This window comes from Tinamus guttatus, unplaced genomic scaffold (assembly GCF_059628265.1).
Source record: "Tinamus guttatus ecotype Peru unplaced genomic scaffold, ASM5962826v1 Tinamus_guttatus_pri_ptg000064l, whole genome shotgun sequence".
Classification (NCBI taxonomy): Eukaryota; Metazoa; Chordata; class Aves; order Tinamiformes; family Tinamidae; genus Tinamus; species Tinamus guttatus.
Window position 1 is genome coordinate 607,336 of NW_028288598.1, and position 18,618 is coordinate 625,953.

Consider the following 18,618-nt stretch of genomic DNA (forward strand, 5'->3'; position numbering starts at 1 on the left):
TGGGTGCTGCAGGCACATCCCTGTTTATCTGGCTTGGGCCACTGCCGCAGGCTATTGTGCAAGACTGTATGTGTCCATTAACTTTCAGAGAATAACTGAATATCCATGAGGTCAAATGTACCTCAGAGTGTTTTCTGTGCAGACCAGCTCTGAACAGAGGACATAGAGACTTTTGCTTGTAGCATTACCTCAGCAAATTCAGCGATACCAGAGACATGAGAGGTCTCTGCACGTAGTCAGTGGCTGTATGCACTGAAGCATCAACGTGTGCTCTGTCCATTCCTTGTCCTTGCAGTGTCGTTACAACCCTTGCTTCCCTGGAGTGCGTTGCGTGAACAGTGCTCCAGGCTTCCGATGTGACACTTGTCCCCCAGGATACACAGGACAGACAGTGCAAGGAGTAGGACTCAGCTACGCCAAGAACAACAAGCAGGTAAGTGGCAGCATCCTTGCAGCAATCTCCAGTGTGAGGGACAGGGGGCTGTTTGTACATTTTGTTTGTATTTCAGACACTACAAAGCTGCCTTGTGCACTTAGGCAGAGCTTAGAGTATTATTGCTCTGATTGTTGTGTTTGCTTGGCTTTAATGAGAGTATTAACTGCCTAATGTACAGGATTAGGATAGAGACAGGAAAAAACTGTTATTATCTACAGAAGCACATCTGATCAGTTTTAGAGAGAGGCTTTATTGATTTTTGTAAACTGCCTCTGACCTAGAAAGAGGAAGAGTTTGGTAGAAAAGCTCTGTTTTACTACAATTTTTATGAAGTTTTCTGTACAGCTCTGCAATGGGGACATAGTTCTCAACTCTTGTGGCTGAAGCAGAAGCCCATCCTAAGTTTGACGTTTTGACACTAACTAACAGACTATGTCTCTTCAGGGTTGGCTTGTGTCTGTGCCATTATATCTGTGCCATTGTTGGAGTGGTTTTGGGAGAGGTTATGACACCTGTTTGAATCTAAACTTTCGTGGCTTTTCTTCAAACTTAGATCCAAGTTGACTTAGTTTTTACTATAGGTTGTTTTGTTTTATTGCTAGGTCTGCCTAGACATTGATGAATGTCAGAATGATGGAGATGGACTCTGTGTTCCCAATTCCCATTGCGTGAACACATTGGTAAGCACCTCTTCATTTGTGGCATTAAAAAAAAATCATTGGTTTAAAATTCTACGAGGATAGGATTGTATTTGTGTCTCTGATTCAAGAGGTAAATAATGTAATCTGTTGGCTGTCTAAATCAAAGAATCTCATTTTCATGAATAAGAATAAAATAGTCAATAATAATTTACCATTAACATGTACACTTAGCTGTATTCTTATCTCTTTCTCTGGAGAATGCTAGGAATTCCCTGTTCGCCCTCCACTTGTGTGTGTTTATGAGCATATTAGGGGAAGGAACCTCCTCTGAAAGATTTGAACTTTACTTCCCCTTGTCCTTAGCCATGTAGGAATCACTGCAGAATGGGTGCCCTTTTGTAGGAGCAGTATCCTCACTTCTTTAGGGTATGTGATGAAGACAGTATCAGGTATTGCTCAATGAGCAGAAGAGCTACAATTGGTACAATATATTTAATACCTATAGACCTGGTTGATAACCGAGTAAAACAAGCACTGCAGAACTAAAACTAGTTTGAAGGATGTAATACGTGGCTGAGCGCCAGAAGAGGTTGCCCAGAGGGGATGTGGAGCCTCCTTCCTTGATGATGTTCAAAATGCATCTGGACATAGTCCTGGGCGATGTGCTCCATGGGACCGTGCTCCATGGGACCGTGCTCCATGGGACCGTGCCCACCGCAGCCCTCTCTGATTCAGTGGTACAGTCCTGCGGAGAGGGCCTGTGACCATTTTAATGGTATGAAGCAATTTTGGCCTTTCATGTGACTTGTCCCCCTGTTAAATACTCTTCTGTTACAGTAGCCTGATGGTTGCATAAAGAAGGCTATGTTCATAACAAGTAAAAAGGATAAAAATAACCTACAGGTGTAAAGATGGTCCTTTCTCCAGCTGGGTATCATGGAGGCCACCAGTGATGTTCCAAGTCATAGTCTTTCCTTGCTCATGGCCTTATGTTGCTAGGGGCTGTTTTCATGGCTCACTGCATTTTTTCTTTTTTAAATTAATTATTTTATTTACATATCGGGAAGATTTCTATCACATATTTTACCTATTGCAAGGCTAGCCTTCTTCCGAAGGCTGGTGGTCTCTGGAAATAGGAAGTCTGCTAGCTGACAAAACAGAGCAGTGTGATTTTTCACCCTTTTCTTCCTTTACAAACTGTTAGATCAAAAAGCACTGCCTTGAAGGCTATTTAATGCACAAAAGAGAATATATTGAGCAAACTCAGCATGTTCCTGAAGATTTTAGCCTGGCTTCAATTAGGAGAAAGTGCACAGACCATTTTGTTTCATATAGGCCATATCTTTCGGATGGTCCAGTGATCGTTTTGCTGTTCAGTCACCTGTGTATCTTCACTTTCAGACTTAAAGTATACAGATAGCACAGAGTTTAAATGTGGGACAAAAATAATGCGTAGTTCCACTCTTTCACTCAGTCCCCAGCTGAGCTAAGATACAGATGGAATCTGTTTAAGCCTGAAATAAGAGCACCCACAAAGCTTTGCTTGTTCGGCTATGCTGATATGACTAGGCAGGAGCTGCTGATAAGTTTACAGAAAGTGTTTACACCTGATCTCCACAGGCGTGAGTTGAGCTTGTTTTCCAGCACGGGCTGTGGGAGCCAAACCTGAATGTATGTGGAAAGAAAAGTCTGTTTGCAGGGCAAGGGGTCTTAATGGATGGAAAATTGCACTTGCGCCGTGTAAACAGTGTGGCATGAAACTTATTCACATGCTTGTTTTAAAAATAAATCCAGGTAAGAGGCTGGCTAGTAATGTTTTATTCTTACAGGGCTCCTACCAGTGTGGGCAATGCAAGACAGGCTACACAGGAGACCAAACGAGGGGGTGCCAGGCTGTGAGGAGCTGCAGAAGTCGAGCCCTCAATCCGTGTAGTGTCCATGCCCGGTGCATCGAGGAGCGGCGAGGCGAAGTGATGTGTGTGGTAAGTAGATAAATTCACACATGTGCTCACAGTGAGAGCTGAACTTCAGAAGGCTGGAACTGAGCAAGTCTTTGTGGCCGTTTTATTAGTATGGTTTGTGTTTTTTAACTGAATTATGGCATACTGGTCCAACAGGACTACAAAAATAACTGATCTAAGTCTGTGTTGCATTTTTTTCTTGCAGTATGTCTAAATGCAGCCATATTCATATGCTGTATGTACTGAGTGGGTTGCTAGTGTCTGTGCAACTATTTTTTGTCGGGAAGGGCCTTTTTAGCCCCTTCTGTAGTTTCCTCAGAAAGGACTCTCAAGTGTCACTGCATGGAGAGAATCACATGAGCAAATTTCTCTCCTGATATGCTGCTGCTTAGAGCACATTCAGCTCCATAGCTGTGATGAGGGATCCAGTCTGCTTATCCACAGTGCTCCCATTTGCCTGCAGAAATAAATGCCAACCTCTCTGCAAAGAGGGATCAAAGATTCCTGGCTGTAGTACACCGTGCTTTCCAGCCCTAGGAGCAGAGGAGCAAAAGGGCATGTGAACATTCATTATAAGAGTCTGACTGAAGTGTATTCCTTAGTTTTTCCAGCTTGTAAGGGGGATTTTTTCAGCTTGCAAGGGGAGCTTCACTGTACTTCAATACCCTTTGGAGCCTTTGGCATATTACTGCTTTTCAAGACCCATGGTCCATCCTGAGCGATGCTGAAGTGACCATTACCTTTTGGTAATACTAAAATGGTGTTTTATTGTTAGTGTGGCATTGGCTGGGCTGGTGATGGTTTTGTTTGTGGAAAAGATATCGACATCGATGGCTATCCTGATGAAGAACTCTCATGCTCTGCTGAAAACTGCAGAAAGGTAAGAAGTTCTTTCTTAATCCCAAAATAATGTGGAGGAGGGAAGAAAAAAAATAGAAGAAACATGTAGAGCATATGAAGAAAGAACAGAAGAAGCATGAATAAAAATATTTTCATCTTTTTCAAGTTATTGAGTTCTTCTGAACAAAATATCATTTCATTTGGTTATTTGGTGAAAACAATAATGGGAAAAGTAATTCAAAACATGATAGTGTTCAGTTAAGTCTGTTTTGCTTTGTTTCTTTTATCTGTTTTTTTTTTTTTTTTATCTAGGACAACTGCAGGTTTGTCCCAAATTCTGGACAAGAAGATGCTGATGGTGATGGAATTGGAGATGCCTGTGATGAAGATGCAGATGGAGATGGCATTCCCAATGAGCAGGTGCGGTGTATACCTGGGCATCCATCCCAGGGTCCAGGGGACTGTGTTAAGAGAAGGTCTTGTGTTATTGCAGTAGGCAGTGATTTCGAAATCTTGTCTGCGATTAGCCCACATTCATTATTGTTAGTACCTCTCTGAATCCAGGCTAACTGTTATGAGACCTAAAAAGAAAATTCCTCACCAAAATCCTCACTTTAATCCTACTCGTGAGTGCTCTTTTATTTATATTTTTGCTTTGAATTTTATTTTCTCAAATATGGCTTGTTTGTAGAACACACACCTTCTACAAGACATAGTCTTGTGCTCTTCTGTCACAGTCCTCCCATAGCTTAGTCCTTAAGAACATTACTTAAATTAGTGTTGTTCTGCTTAAAGAACCAAGTGTCCAGATGGCACACTGGATGAGGAATGCAAAACCTGCAGAAATTCATGCCTGTCTTAACAATAACTTCAGAAGCTTTGGATCAGGTTCTCCCAGAGAAAGAGCTCTACTTGTGCGGATAACTCTGTAGAGTATATTGGAGCAAAAATTCGACTATAAAAATTCTTTTGCTTTCACTCTTCACTGTTATTTCACACCAAAATATTTGTGTGGTATTGCTTACCATACTTCTAGGGAAGCAAAGAGGGATGCTCTGTTTGGAATAATGACATCCATGTGGAACTAGGGCAGGCTAGCAGTCGAGGAAGGTTTGTTCTGGGGTAGTTTGCCACCGTGACAAAAATTCTGGCAGCTTGGAGCAATCGATTGCATTATGTTGTGTAAGGAAAGATGTTAAATTCTCCAGATCAATCAAGCAGTGAATTTGCCAGGCCCTGTTGTGGCTCTTGCTGCATGTGCGTGGCGGGGTGAGGATGTGGATGTGCTGGTGGAGGGAGACACACTCACGCCACTGAGAAATAGATCTCCCTGTGCCTCTTGGTGGTCCTGTGGCTCAGTAGCACTTTAGGTGACAAAACAGTAGGACTTTTTGCATCACGAGGTATCATTTTCCAAATGTTTCAACTTTGGTTCAAGTCTCTACCAGGAGGGGAGAACCATCTTTCATCAAGAGCCTCTTGAGGGGCTGTCAGGGCCTCTGCACTGCAGTGCTAAGTCAGACCGTGAAGGCAGCCAGGGCTTCCCTAGAGGTAGCTGACATGGGCCTATCTGAAATGAGACCCCAAAAAACAAAGTTATAGGTAAAGCCTTGTCATACTGGGTGTTTGCATCTAGTATTCCCATGGGATGGTTGAAAGCAGATTTCAGGAAACCACTGAAAACTGGTCCAGCGCTAACATTCACATAAAACATCAAACTGCTTGCAAATTGCTTTTCCCTGAAAGTAGTGGTGAATACAAGCCTTGTATAAATCCTCTGAAGTTAAAAAATGAAGGATTCAGAGCCCAGCTGATACCTGACCTGGGCCTGTGTCTCTTGCAGGATAACTGTGTCTTTACTCCCAATGTTAATCAGAGAAATAGCGACCAGGATATCTTTGGAGATGCTTGTGACAACTGTCGCAATATGCTGAATAATGACCAGCGGGACACTGATGGTGATGGGAAAGGAGATGCTTGTGATGATGACATGGATGGAGATGGTTGGTAATTCTTTACAGTTTCTGTGATGTTTGTGAAACTTGCCCATAATGAGCTGTCTGTTAGGAAACCTTCACCAGCTGCTAAGTGTCATAAAACACATTCTCTTCCTGCATACAACTTCTGGTTGAAGTCATCATGATTAGATTATTACATATCTGTCTATATATCTTACGTATCTGTATATATCTTTTAGCCTCAACTCAAGCACCATGCACTTTATACAGATACTGAGCTATGTTTCTTGTATAAGTTAAGGGCATTGGTCACTCAGTAATTCCTTGAAGGCCCAAACGTGTCCCAGAGTTTCTGAGTGTCCCAACTGTTGCCTGTCTCAGATGCCCCAGCTGTGTGGTCTGTTATTTTCATTGCTAGAGAAGGCTTAAAAGAAGTCTTAAAATCACAGCTGAAATGATGAAGGTGGAATGTGCCATCCTGTAAATGGTGACACAGAGAACAGGCTAGAGTAAAGTGTGTGTAGTTAATGAAGTGCAGGTTGTTGGATTGAACAGGACAACTGCTCTTCAGTAAGATACTCCTAATTTCTAATAATGAATAGATAAGAAAGATGGGCTGTAGTGTCATTGAAGAATAAAGCAGTTGCAGAAAAGGAATAGCATCTTTGCTTTCTATTTATGTTACACAATGGTGAATATAGGAAGTTGTTTTTAACTAACATCCAGTCCACTTTTTCTTAGGTATTAAGAACCTTTTGGATAATTGTCAGAGGATCCCTAACCCAGACCAGGAGGACAAGGATAATGATGGTGTTGGTGACGCCTGTGACAGCTGCCCTACCATCAGCAACCCAAACCAGGTTAGCGAGCAGAGTGAAAAAGTATCCTCGTTTAATGAGAAGGACTGTTGAAACTCAAAAAAGATGCATGAGGACAAGGCAGCCAGTGCAGACACAGTGCTTGACTTTTGACAGTGGGTATTGGGAAGATTACATAGAGCTTTGAAAGCTGCTGACATTGGAAGAGGGAACTGCCGGGTACCTTCTCGTACGCTGGGTTGTTGTTAGCCCCTCTCCTACATCGATCTCTTGCCCATCATGCTCTAAAAGATGGGTTGCTCCAAGCCCTCAGGGTCCAGTACCAGACCCTACATGATGGTGGGACACTGGTATTTCTCTCGTAAGGATCAAATCCTGATGTTCTTATTTAGCAAAACTTCTACTGTTTTTAGGTGAGACATCAGGGAAAGTTCAGATATGTTTAAAACTCTGATTAAACCCTTTGTCACTAACAAAAAATGGGAGCAGCTTACTTGCAGAAACACAGTACATTTTTAAAGCCCCTCAAGAAATGAACCCTGACTAGGTTCACCTGAGAGGTGTTTTCTTCCAGTATTGGAGGCGATACTCACCTTGCTTGATTCACTCCAGTCTAGATGAACCCTGTTTATCCATAGTCTGTTTTTTCTTAAATAAAACAGACTTTTTGGTTGGATGGATGATGCAGACAAGAGAATGTGTTTTCAGGGGTTTTTTTATGCTTTGCTTTAATTGTTTGATCTGATGATGATTTGTTTCACTACTGACATTTTAACAGATGCCTCAGCAGCTGGTGCTGGAATTTTCTCTGTTTTCTTTTGCAGTCAGATGTTGACAACGACCTGGTTGGAGACTCGTGCGACACCAATCAGGACAGGTATGTGGTGCACAGCTCCCGACAGCCATACGGTGGCGGGACAAGCTAATCTGAGTTGGATTTAGCTGCAGTACCTCCTGGTGGATGTTTTACTTCAAAAATGATGTAATGTTTGTGAGCCATGTTCTGGCAGTGGAGCAGCAGAGCCTTTCACCTGTATCCCCACGTTCATGTGCGCTCAGAGCCCCGTGGCAGAAGCCCCTCTGCACAGCCAGCTCCAGGGGGTGGCAGGTCCTCCCCCGTGCTCCTTGCTGAAGCAGAGGAAAGGGAAGTGCTAAATCCTGTGCTGAGGCTGAGGCTCAACCGCTGCGGACGTTGGCAGTGCCGTGGTCCAGGTCCATGAGTGCCTGCTTCTTCCTCCTCCTCCTCCTCCTCCTCCTCCACGCTGGCCCTTCCCAGGCCTTGCTGCTGCCCCTAGGCGGCCTTGCTGCCGCCCCAGGCCCCCAGTAAAACAGGTTTTACTGTTAGGTCATCGTCAGGGTCTTGTTTCTTCCTGTTTGAAAAAAAAATGTGTTTTCTTTTTCCTCAAAGCAAACTAATCTGCATGTTGTAGGAACCGTGGAGCCCTCCCTGACATGAGCCTTGCAAGAGGTGCATGTGCCTGGTCCTCGCTGTATTTTCCTGCAGGAACTTGCAGGCATTAGCAGCTGTGAACTAAAATTACAGCATCTTTCTTGAGCATGGGAGGACAAGCTGGTATACCCATAGCTACAAGCACCTCTCATGGGGAATCAAGACCAGTAAGGCTGGTGCACGCAGAATCTGAGAAATGCAACAGGCCCACCTGAAAAAAGAAATCTGTGGACACCAACAGGTTGTGTCTAAAAGCCATGGGACGGAGAAAGGGTGAAGCTGCCCTTGCCAAGCCCTTTCCTGCAGCTGGGGTGGCCGTTCCCTGCAATTCCTGGCTCTAAGCAGCCAACACAGCCCTATGGGGCTGGGAGAAGCACAAGCTTCCTCCTCCTTCACTCTGCTGCTGGATCCCAGCATGAGCGCGGTGTTAGGGGCTGCATGGCTCTCCTGTGGGAAAGCAATTCCACAAAATTCAGGGTGCAGGAGGGTGAAAGCGATGCGTATTTTAAACAAGACTGACGAATCGCTCAGGTTCTCCCATAGGTATGTGCGCAGCATGGAGGGTGAGGGCGCCCACTGGCAAGCCCCCCGCGTGTCCAGGCTGCCTGTTGCTTGGGGACTCGCACTACTTGTTTTCTTTTCCTAACCTCACTCACTTTTATCGCTCCAGGCCTAGTCGTCATGTTCTTGTCACCTTATTGTTGAGGCTTCTGTTTGCTCCATGGCTTCTTGCTATTCAGGCACACGAGTGCTGACAGGTGTCCTGGCCCTGACAGTCTGTTTCTGAGCCTGGTGACAGATTGCAGGGCTTGTCCCTGTTGCATTTCCCCCTCAGGCCCTTGAGAGCTCTCTCTCATCCGGGAGCAGGAGCTGATGTTGGTATGTGGTGGTCTTTGTGCCTCTGCTTGCAGCGATGGGGACGGGCACCAGGACAGCACAGACAACTGCCCCACGGTCATTAATAGCTCCCAGCTGGACACGGATAAGGACGGGTTGGGTGATGAATGTGATGATGATGATGACAACGATGGCGTTCCTGACCTCTTGCCCCCAGGCCCAGACAACTGCAGGCTGGTCCCCAACCCCGGGCAGGAAGACGATAATGGTGAGCTGGATCTGTAGGTGTTTACACCCTACCATCTTCCCCAGCTGTTACAGGTGCACTGGGCCCTGGCGCAGACACCACATGCGTGGTCTGCTCCTCCATGGCACCTCTCCCGGGATGGACCCCAGCACACAGGGGCCCTTTTGGCCAAGGCAGAGCTCCTTGGGGGTCCACTCCCCAGACATTGCTTGCAGTGGGTCCGAGACTCCTTGGACAACCCAATCCACTGTCCAAGCTTGATGTGTCTTTTTGCTGCTCCCCAAATCTTCTCCCTCTTCTCTGATGCATTCAGGTGATGGCGTTGGCGATGTCTGTGAGTCTGACTTTGACCAGGACACAGTAATTGATCGGATTGATGTTTGCCCTGAGAACGCAGAGATCACCTTGACAGATTTTAGGGCCTATCAGACAGTGGTGCTGGACCCAGAGGGGGATGCACAGATTGATCCCAACTGGGTGGTTCTGAACCAGGTAAAACAAACAAACAAACAAACAAATACCCTTTTGTCCTTACTCTCTGAGAAAAATAATTTGAAAAAACATATTAGTACTATCTCTGTATTGTTGCTGGACCTCTAGCAAGCGAGATAGATAGAAAACTTTCAGTGAACTGACTGTTTTGCAGGAGCTATAATGAAGGAAACTTTTTCTTAGTGCATGACAACTTGATGCTGCATCATTAATGAACTAAAATAATTACAGGCAATGAGACTCATTCAGGGCAGATTTCACAGCTGCTTAGAGGACAAACATGAGACCTTCATATCACTTACTGAGATAGCCCTGCAGCCAATGCAATCTCTTGAGTCTTTCCAAAAGCTTGCAACTCGAACCTGTTGTGTAGCAGAGCATCTGCTTCTAGTTGGAGAACAATAACTCTTATTTACACTAACACATTTTAGACTTCAGGAGACTAATGTGTTCTGAGTCACACGGAATGGGCAATTCACTCCCATTGCCAAAGCCTCTGCCAAGTCAGCTGAGCTGTATGTGCTTGTCTTAACGCACTCCTAACAGGCAAATAAATCACAAACCCTGTGATTAAAATTGTACCGGTTAGGATTTAAGAACAAAACAAACCCCTTTCCCCCTTCTTTTCAGTTCCATCTCCAATTCTGGCTAGTTTCTATGATTTCTGGAGAAGAACTGGAGGAAGGAGGACAAAGTATCAGCATACCTCTGGCCAGTTCTGCAATGGGAAAAGTTCTTCCCAACTCTGTGCGCACAAGCCGCTGAACATTAGGATTTGATTATAGTTTTCATTTAAATCCAGCACTACAAGTGTTATGGACACGTTATGAACAAAAGGAGGAAGGGGATGACGGGGGGATGCCAGAGGGAGGCCAGGAGAGGGTGCCAGGCTGAGCCAGTGCAGCTCTTCACACCCCGGCATGTGTGCTCATTAACCACCCGGCATTTACTCTTACAGGGCATGGAGATTGTGCAGACTATGAACAGTGACCCTGGCCTTGCTGTTGGTATGTATCCTCTTCTGCAATTCAGGGTTTAAGCAGACCAGCTTTTAGTGTGTGACCACATCTCTTCTGGCTTGGTTTTAACACGTGTGTTTCCTCAGGCTACACAGCTTTTAATGGCGTTGACTTTGAGGGCACCTTCCATGTGAACACAGTGACAGATGATGACTACGCTGGCTTTATATTTGGCTATCAAGACAGCTCTAGCTTTTACGTGGTGATGTGGAAGCAGACGGAGCAGACGTACTGGCAAGCGACGCCCTTCAGAGCCGTTGCAGAGCCCGGCATCCAGCTGAAGGTACCCCCTGCAGCTCCCCGGCGGGCGGCCCGGCCGTGCCGCGCGCCCCGCGCGTCGCCCCGCGCGTCGGCCCGCGCTGCCCGCGGCTGCCTGCGCCTGGGCGCTTGTGGCACGGTGCTATAAGGAACCTCAGCACCAGCGGGGGCTCTGATCAGGGCCTGGCTGTAAGTGGTCAAAAGAGAATTTAAACAGAGCTTTGGAAATGCAGAAGGAAACGCACTGATTTGAGGCACTTAGGGCTATCGTTTAGCAGTGTGATGGTGATGGGTTTATGGCCGGACGTGATGATCTTGATGCTCTTTTCCAACCATAATGATTCTGTGATTCTATTATTTAATGCACCCTGCTGATTAGCAGAGGTGCACTGTTGCCAAAGCTGGTCTCACTGTGGGGAAACCTCTGCTCTCGCCCATGGCCTGCCCAGGCAGCCTGCTTCTCCTTGGTGCCAGCTGTTCAGAGAACAACTAAAGGCAGTTGCTTCTCCATGCAAGCAGTAGCTGCACTTGGAGAAGAGCAGGTATGAGCTTGGGAGCTGGAAGGAGGGTGTTTCTGCAGGCTCCTGAAAGCGGCATTTCCCTGCAGGCAGTAGTGGAAAACTGTGTTTCTGCAGGCTGTGAAATCGAAGACAGGTCCTGGAGAGCACCTCCGCAACTCCCTCTGGCACACGGGGGACACCAACGATCAGGTCAGGCTGCTCTGGAAGGACCCCCGAAACGTAGGATGGAAAGACAAAGTCTCCTACCGCTGGTTCTTGCAGCACAGACCCCAAATAGGGTACATCAGGTAAGAGAGCACAGCATACAGAAGGTACTACACAGTCCTAACTAACCTGTTGTTTCTTAACACCTAATTTCAATAATAGGCTGAGGATTTATAATATGCCAGGGCTTTGCAGTGAGGAAGCCCTGTCACTTGTGACCTGCAATTCCTTTCTTCCCAAGGGCATTCCAATATAAAGGCGTTTATCTGCGTGTTGTAACTGTGACCTGCAGTAATAGCTAAGCTTCCCTGTTCAGGTTTTAATAATAGGCTTTTTCAAGCTACTACTAATCACTGCAAAAATGCAAAAAAATAAACTGCATTGGCATCATCAGCCCAGGTTTTGCAACTTTGTAATATTTCAGAGAGGGCTAAGAACAGAAACACAGAGAATTCTCAGGAAATTCTCATCCTCAGGAAATAACCACCCTGCACTTCAGCTGTGGTACCTAGCTGATATAATAATTCCACTTTTTTTGTTCCAGAGCATCTAGATTATCTCCAGGGTTGATAGAGTGAGTTTGACTTAATTACAAAATAGATTAAGCACACTTGTACTGTCCATTTTTCCATCCTAGCTTCAGGACAGTAATGAACAGATAAAGGGTTGCAGCTTTTGTTTAAATCAAGCTGCCTGTGTTGCTGCTTTGCAAGCAAAGGTCTGCATGTGGCTGCAGGCTCCCTAGAAGAAGGTGATGATCAGCCTTGTGAAATCCTTCAAACTAAAGGCAGTCAGGCCCAAAGAGATCACCACCCACATCTCACTGCAGACTGTTTACACTGGCTGCTGCAGACTATAACATTTCTAGCAAAACTTTTCTGATTCTTCAAGGGAAAAGGCACTTGAGCCAGAAAAAGTCACTCTCCCGGAAATTTGAAAGACAATAAGTTTCATTCATTGTGCGGACGCTTTTGAACTGCCTCAGCAAGTCAGGAAGTGAACTCAGGAACATAACAGGAATTGTTTTTTTTCCTATGTAGAGAGCAACATAGGAGCCTTCTTTCCTCTCACCAGCCCTTGCTTTCCTGCAGGAGAGCAGTGCTCTCGTGCACCGCGAGCCCCCGCATCCTCCCGCACAGCGACGCCGAGGGCTGCGCGCGGCCCGTGCAGGGACAGCCCCGCTGGCTCCAGCCCTCACTACCCAACACGTATTGGGAATTGGGCAGTGTGCAGCTATGTATTTGGGGGGTTTCCAGACACTTCTAGGAACAAGTTTTGATGATCTGGCATATTAGAGTTAATCTTACATTTTTTAGAGATATCTCACAGTCAAGAGAGCAGCTTTAAGACTCCAAACTGCTTGTAAATACAGAAAGTTTAGCTTCAAACTGTGTGAGACAGGTTCCATCTGGTCTTCTTCAGCTGATATAATCTGATTTTCCTTTCCCCCAAGTTATCAGCTGTGGAAGACTTAAGTCCTGAGAACAGGAAAAAACAGTCCAAAGCTCTTGCGAGATGTATTTAGAAATAAAGCAACAATAAGAAAAGGAAAAAAAAAAAAAAGGAAGTTTTTTCCCAGCTCTTGCCAGAGTGCAGCAGTGCACTCCAATTCCCAACCTCCAACAGAGATAACTGTTTTTTGCCCCAGTACTAGGTGTGGGAGGAGAGCATGTCCCAGGCTAGAAGCAAAACAGATGATAAACAGATGATGAACAACTCATAAATATTGCAGCCTCAGAAATGACTTGACATCCATTCTGTTTGTCTGTGTTTTTTCAAGAGCAAGATTTTACGAAGGCTCTGACCTCGTGGCAGATTCTGGTGTCACTATAGACACTACTATGCGTGGAGGGCGGCTTGGAGTTTTCTGCTTCTCTCAGGAAAACATCATTTGGTCCAACCTGAAATACCGCTGCAATGGTAATGTTTCTCTCACATCATTTTAGCTAGCAAGTGGCAGTGGAAAATTGGTGCTGTGGCTGCTGGATTGAGCCATCGTGCATCCTGCCCTGGGCTTTTCCTTTACGAGTTATTTGCAGCTGTGAAACGTCTCCCCTGATGCCAGCAGTGCAGTGAGCCCAGCCAGAAGGGAACTAGCACCTCAGCACTGCTGCTCCCTGAGCAGTCACTGCTGCAGGGACTGTGCCAGCTAAGTAGTACAGCTGTCTGCACAGAATTAGCTATGTTATTTAAAAGCAACCAACCAGCTAGTGCTGGTGTGGACCTTCTGTGTGTGCAATATACGGAGGACATCAGAACGCCTTGTGTCCTGAGTACAACTCTGGAGATGCAGGAGGATCAGTCAGCAGGAGTCTGCATTGCTTGTGTACTTGCCTGTAAGAGGACAAGATCATAAGATGTCCTGTACATGGGGAGAAATCCTGCTCCAGCTCTGTAGAAATACACTGGCTGTCTCCAGTTGGGGTGACAGCCCCCCACCTTAGCCCTGATCTTCCGCTGTATAAAGTGCATTAAGCCTCGATACCTCACACAGACTGATCACATCCAGCTGTTTCTGCCCCAGCAGCAGTTCAGCTAGATAGAGCTGCAGGGACTTCTCCCTCCTCCCACACCATCCCCTGCCTTGCTGAGGCGGCTGTGGGAAAGTAAGTTACCCGCCAAGTTGGAATTGTTTCCCTGTTTGCCTCTGGTGCATCCAGAAATCCAGGTCTGCAGCAGACACAGATACCACTGGGATGGGCACCAGGTCCACAGCATCTGCCATTGCTAGGCCTTAGTTCTCAGGCACCTGGTACTTACAGGCTGACACTCGACAAAAATGGTTAAACAGGGAATCTTCTAAAGAAGAACAAAGTGTTTACAAGTAGAAGTTACTTGCTGTGAAACCCAAACAGTACAGGGTTTCCCAGAGAGCGTGTTTCAAAGCTGCCACGGTGGCCACTGGCTTCCCTGGCAGAAAGCAGGTGTCTGACTCCAGCAGCCTCTGACCAGCCTCCTGTAGATACTGCACGCACAGAGTAATATTAAATATCATTTAATATCAAGGTTGGCTTTGAAGATACTTGATTATTATGCAAGATTTTTGATCTAGTTGAGTGATCCAGCACTATAGTGAAACACAATCCAAGTGTACAGTCATACAGCTCCCCCCACTACTCCTTGGATGTCTGCTGCTGGTTTCTACAGTTCACTCAGCAGCAGGATGCTGGGCAGCCCCAGCTGCCAGGAAGGAGTAAGTACATTGAAGCAAGCACAAGCCTGTTCTCCTTGAAATTCCTTCGCTAGTTGATGAGGTTCTATACTCATAATTGGGCTCCCCCACTTCTGGCCTGGCTAATCTCAGGGAGACATTCACATTCTTTTGATCAAGTCAGGAAGAAACGTTTGCATCTGCTCCAATTAAGGAGTACAGCTGCTTATCTCAAACAAAGGTCACTCTGTCAGCTCTCTTTGCACAGCTGCTGTTAACGAGTCCCATCCTACACCATTCCTGAGTACCTCATCCCTGCCATGCTCCTCTGAGCCTGCTTCCCTTGCAGGAGTTAGTGCTCAGTCATGGCAGGCTCTGCTGTAAGTGTTGCAGTGATTCCGTAAAACCCACTCAGGAAAATCTTGGGAGTTCCTAGGAACCTCCTCCTTCGTTTTCAGACTAGTTTCTCAGGAACTAATCTTTAAAAAAAAAATCAAAAACAAAACAACATTAGAAAAAAAACAAAGGCCTTGCCACTTGTTTTCCACACTGTATGTGGTTATAGAATTATTTGCCTTTTTTTTTTTTTTAGTCTGGAGCTACCTGTCCTTGGCCAGACTGGAAATAATCAAAGCCAAGTTGAGGACGGGTAGCTCAGCTTCACAGCTGTGACTCCCTCTGGTCCACGTGAGGTATCCTGGGCGCTGGCAAAGAGATTCTTCAAACTCAACATTAAAACAGAAATTGTAGCTGTTCATTTGACATTGACTCCTTTTGCCAGTTTCGCAATTTTTTTCCAACAAAATTCTGGTCCTGGTTAATGTTTCTGTCCCCACTTGCAGCATGAAGAGCCATGACAAGGGAAGTTGAATTAGGATATATGAGAAATAGAGAAGTAGACAGTACCAATCCAGTCTGGCATACAGAGCAAGATAAATGTTTCTTTTGCCTCCTTTTTGTTCAAAGCAATTGTGAAAGTGGAAGCCTGAAGTTTTCAAGTGGAAGTAGGTTTGTAAATTGATAGTATTCCATTGTAGGCTTACATTGGAGCACTCACTGTCTTGCTCACCCATCACTTTTTAGCAGTGTGGGGGCTAACAATGAAAATTCACTCTTAATATGTAGGTGAAAGTTATCTTCATTTTAAAAAATAATGTGGTCAGATAATTCATTAATTTCTTAAGTGTTCCTTGGTTTTGTCTGAAGAGTCTAAACTTCTGCATATTTTTCTGTTTTCAGACACAATCCCAGAGGACTTTCAGGAATTTCAAGCTCAGCAATTTGGTGTCGGTGATATTTAAGGAAAGGCAAACTAACATTGCTATTGCAAACAATAAAACAATGCATTTTAAATCCTTATGATTGTTGTTTCACAAGTGCAGACTGCAGCTTTCTCCCATTGATGTAACTATGTCAAACTTTTTTTTGTATAAAAATGAAAATAAAAAGGAGACAAAATAGACTGGGGTTTACTTACTTTCAGAGGTGCTTTACACACTGTAAAGATTCATGTAGTGTAAAGATACCTCATGAAAACACTGTCAGGATCAGATTGAACCTACTGCTATCATGGATTTAATTTTAAACAGTGGTAGAAGGAAAGAGCAATTTTGTCTGTCTGGAAGCTGGCAGAAGTTAAGACTTTGCAAAGACAGAAAAAGCAGAGGCTGCATCCACAGGAAGGGAGTGTTGGATGGGAGGGGGGCGGCCGGGCAAAGCCGAGTGCGTCACATAACCCCTTCCAGCCCTGGTGGAAAGGAAGTTTTATCTGTCTGTCCTTTAGGGCAGTTTAGCTCCTTGGGGGATTCGGTTGCCTTTGCCAGACCTCTTCTACAGGCCCCACTAGATGTCCCCCTGCTGCCCTGCAAAACGGCGGGTGCTGCCACCCACGTCTCGGTCGGGGGAAGCTGGCGGCTGGGAGCCCTCCTCGCCTCTTCAGAGCCGGCGGGACTTGCTGCTGAACAGCCAGAGTAGAGACGAACGGACCAAGGAAACAAACCCCACACAGGGAGGCCAGCGCAGAATCATGCCTACAGAGACACTACTGCCAACTTCCAAAAATTCACAGCGCAGCTCTGACCTGCTCTGACCTGCTGTCCCACCTCAGAGCGGAGCTCTCTGAACAGGTAGAAAATATGTCACAAAGTTAAAAAGAAAAAAACAACCGAAGATTAAAAGTGCTAGGAACCTTTAAGAAAGAAATGGAAAAATGAAGAAAAACAAAAAAGCCTCATCACTGCCCTGAACAAGAACCAGTGTGCACTTCTAACACAACTTTTTTCAGACTGGAGCTAGGAATGTGCAAATGGTCAGGAAAAGCTGCAGCAAAGCATATTCCAGGCTACAGCACAATATAGCAACAGTAAACAGCGTTTTCACCAAGAAAGGAGAGAGGCTGATGGAGAGGAGAGAGTGGGTGAGGGCTGCAGTCAGAAGCAGCACTGACACTACGAGCAGCAACTCCTGTTTCCCAGTACAAGACCACAGGGGAAATACTGCACTGAACTAGATCAGGTGACAGTATTGAAACAGACAAAAAGATGGTTCCCGTTCCCCTTACCATAGAGACACTCAGGACTTCGATGCTGGCAAAGGCCTGGGCTACGGGCAGACACCTCGCCACGTGTGTCACACAGGCCGCCCCAGCAGACACCTCGCCACGTGTGTCACAGAGGCCGCCCCGGCGCCCCCGGGGCAGCAGCAGCTGGCGGGGGAGCTCGCCCGGCCCCACGGCTCCCCCAGCCTGCACGGGGCCCTGCAGAGAGGCCGTGTGGGAACGGCGCGACGCGGCCTTGCAGCGAGGGCCTTGCGGCACCCCGTGCTGCAGCCGGGACGCGCGGCCCTGAGGCGGGCACAGCTCTGGCGGCAGCGTGGGCTACTGCTTCCTTCCAGGAGGCGACTATGGGACTGTACGAGCCCGGGCCGCAACCCCAGGCAGCCAAGTCTCCTCCTGCGCTCACCCAAGGGCAGGCTCGGGGCTTGGGAAACTCCCCCTGCCCAAGCTTCCACCAGCCCGCGTGTAAAGGTTCACACAGCCGCCTCTTCCCAGCCCACTGCAGCACAGACTGAGGTCCCTGGGTGGCCTCTGGCATGTAAAGATGCTGCAATCCCATCTCCAAATGGAGCGCAGCCCCTTCCTGCCCACACAGGCAGCTGCCCTTAGCCCTACGCAGCATCTGCAAGTGTGTGAGTGCTCCCGGGAGCGCCTGGCTCGCGCACACAACGGTCACAAGCCTCACCAAAGCCTAACTCTTCCCCCGAGTGCTGCAAGACCCGTGGCAAATACCCCTCGAATACTCCACAACTCCCAGTGACAAATCCATGGGAACCCATGACGTTCTGCTATCGGCTTTGGGATGAGCAATGTGCATGGAGAAAGCCACATAACATTCCTCAGGCCAAGCTGGTCTGGTTAGAGCATGCCCAAGCTTCATGAACAAGAAAGATCAACACACTTACCTGTATCTGGTCGGCAACTCTTTAGTTCATAAATTTATATACACGTGAAATTTGTCCTAAAATGAGCCAATTTTACAGCTTTATGCACCACAAGAATTCATTTCCAAAGTAAGAAAAACTTTATTGGTCCATTAAACATAAAACCTATAGCAATACATTCACTCAGTATACAAAAGGAAGTGTTTGTAAAAAACATTAACATGCTTTAAAAAGGCAAAGCTGTTTTACCATTTAGGATTCTGTCAAAGAACTGTTACAGGTACTACAGACCACAATTTTTGCTAAATATGTTAAATAAACTAGCAAATCACCATTTCACTGGTCTA

General features: G+C 46.2%; 1 protein-coding gene across 1 annotated transcript in view; it reads left to right on the top strand.

Moving 5' to 3' along the window:
- Positions 1–16,293, top strand: part of THBS4 (thrombospondin 4) — a 30,328-nt gene extending 14,035 nt beyond the window's left edge. Inside the window, exons 7-21 of the mRNA XM_010220354.2 lie at positions 296–433; positions 1,039–1,116; positions 2,907–3,059; positions 3,814–3,918; positions 4,191–4,298; positions 5,722–5,881; positions 6,578–6,696; positions 7,479–7,531; positions 9,016–9,209; positions 9,502–9,680; positions 10,639–10,687; positions 10,786–10,982; positions 11,593–11,765; positions 13,463–13,602; positions 16,073–16,293. Of these exons, the coding sequence (XP_010218656.2) occupies positions 296–433; positions 1,039–1,116; positions 2,907–3,059; positions 3,814–3,918; positions 4,191–4,298; positions 5,722–5,881; positions 6,578–6,696; positions 7,479–7,531; positions 9,016–9,209; positions 9,502–9,680; positions 10,639–10,687; positions 10,786–10,982; positions 11,593–11,765; positions 13,463–13,602; positions 16,073–16,134 (1,908 nt within the window). The 3' untranslated portion in view covers positions 16,135–16,293. The remainder of the gene's footprint in view (positions 1–295; positions 434–1,038; positions 1,117–2,906; positions 3,060–3,813; positions 3,919–4,190; positions 4,299–5,721; positions 5,882–6,577; positions 6,697–7,478; positions 7,532–9,015; positions 9,210–9,501; positions 9,681–10,638; positions 10,688–10,785; positions 10,983–11,592; positions 11,766–13,462; positions 13,603–16,072) is intronic.
- Positions 16,294–18,618: the final 2,325 nt, after the last annotated feature.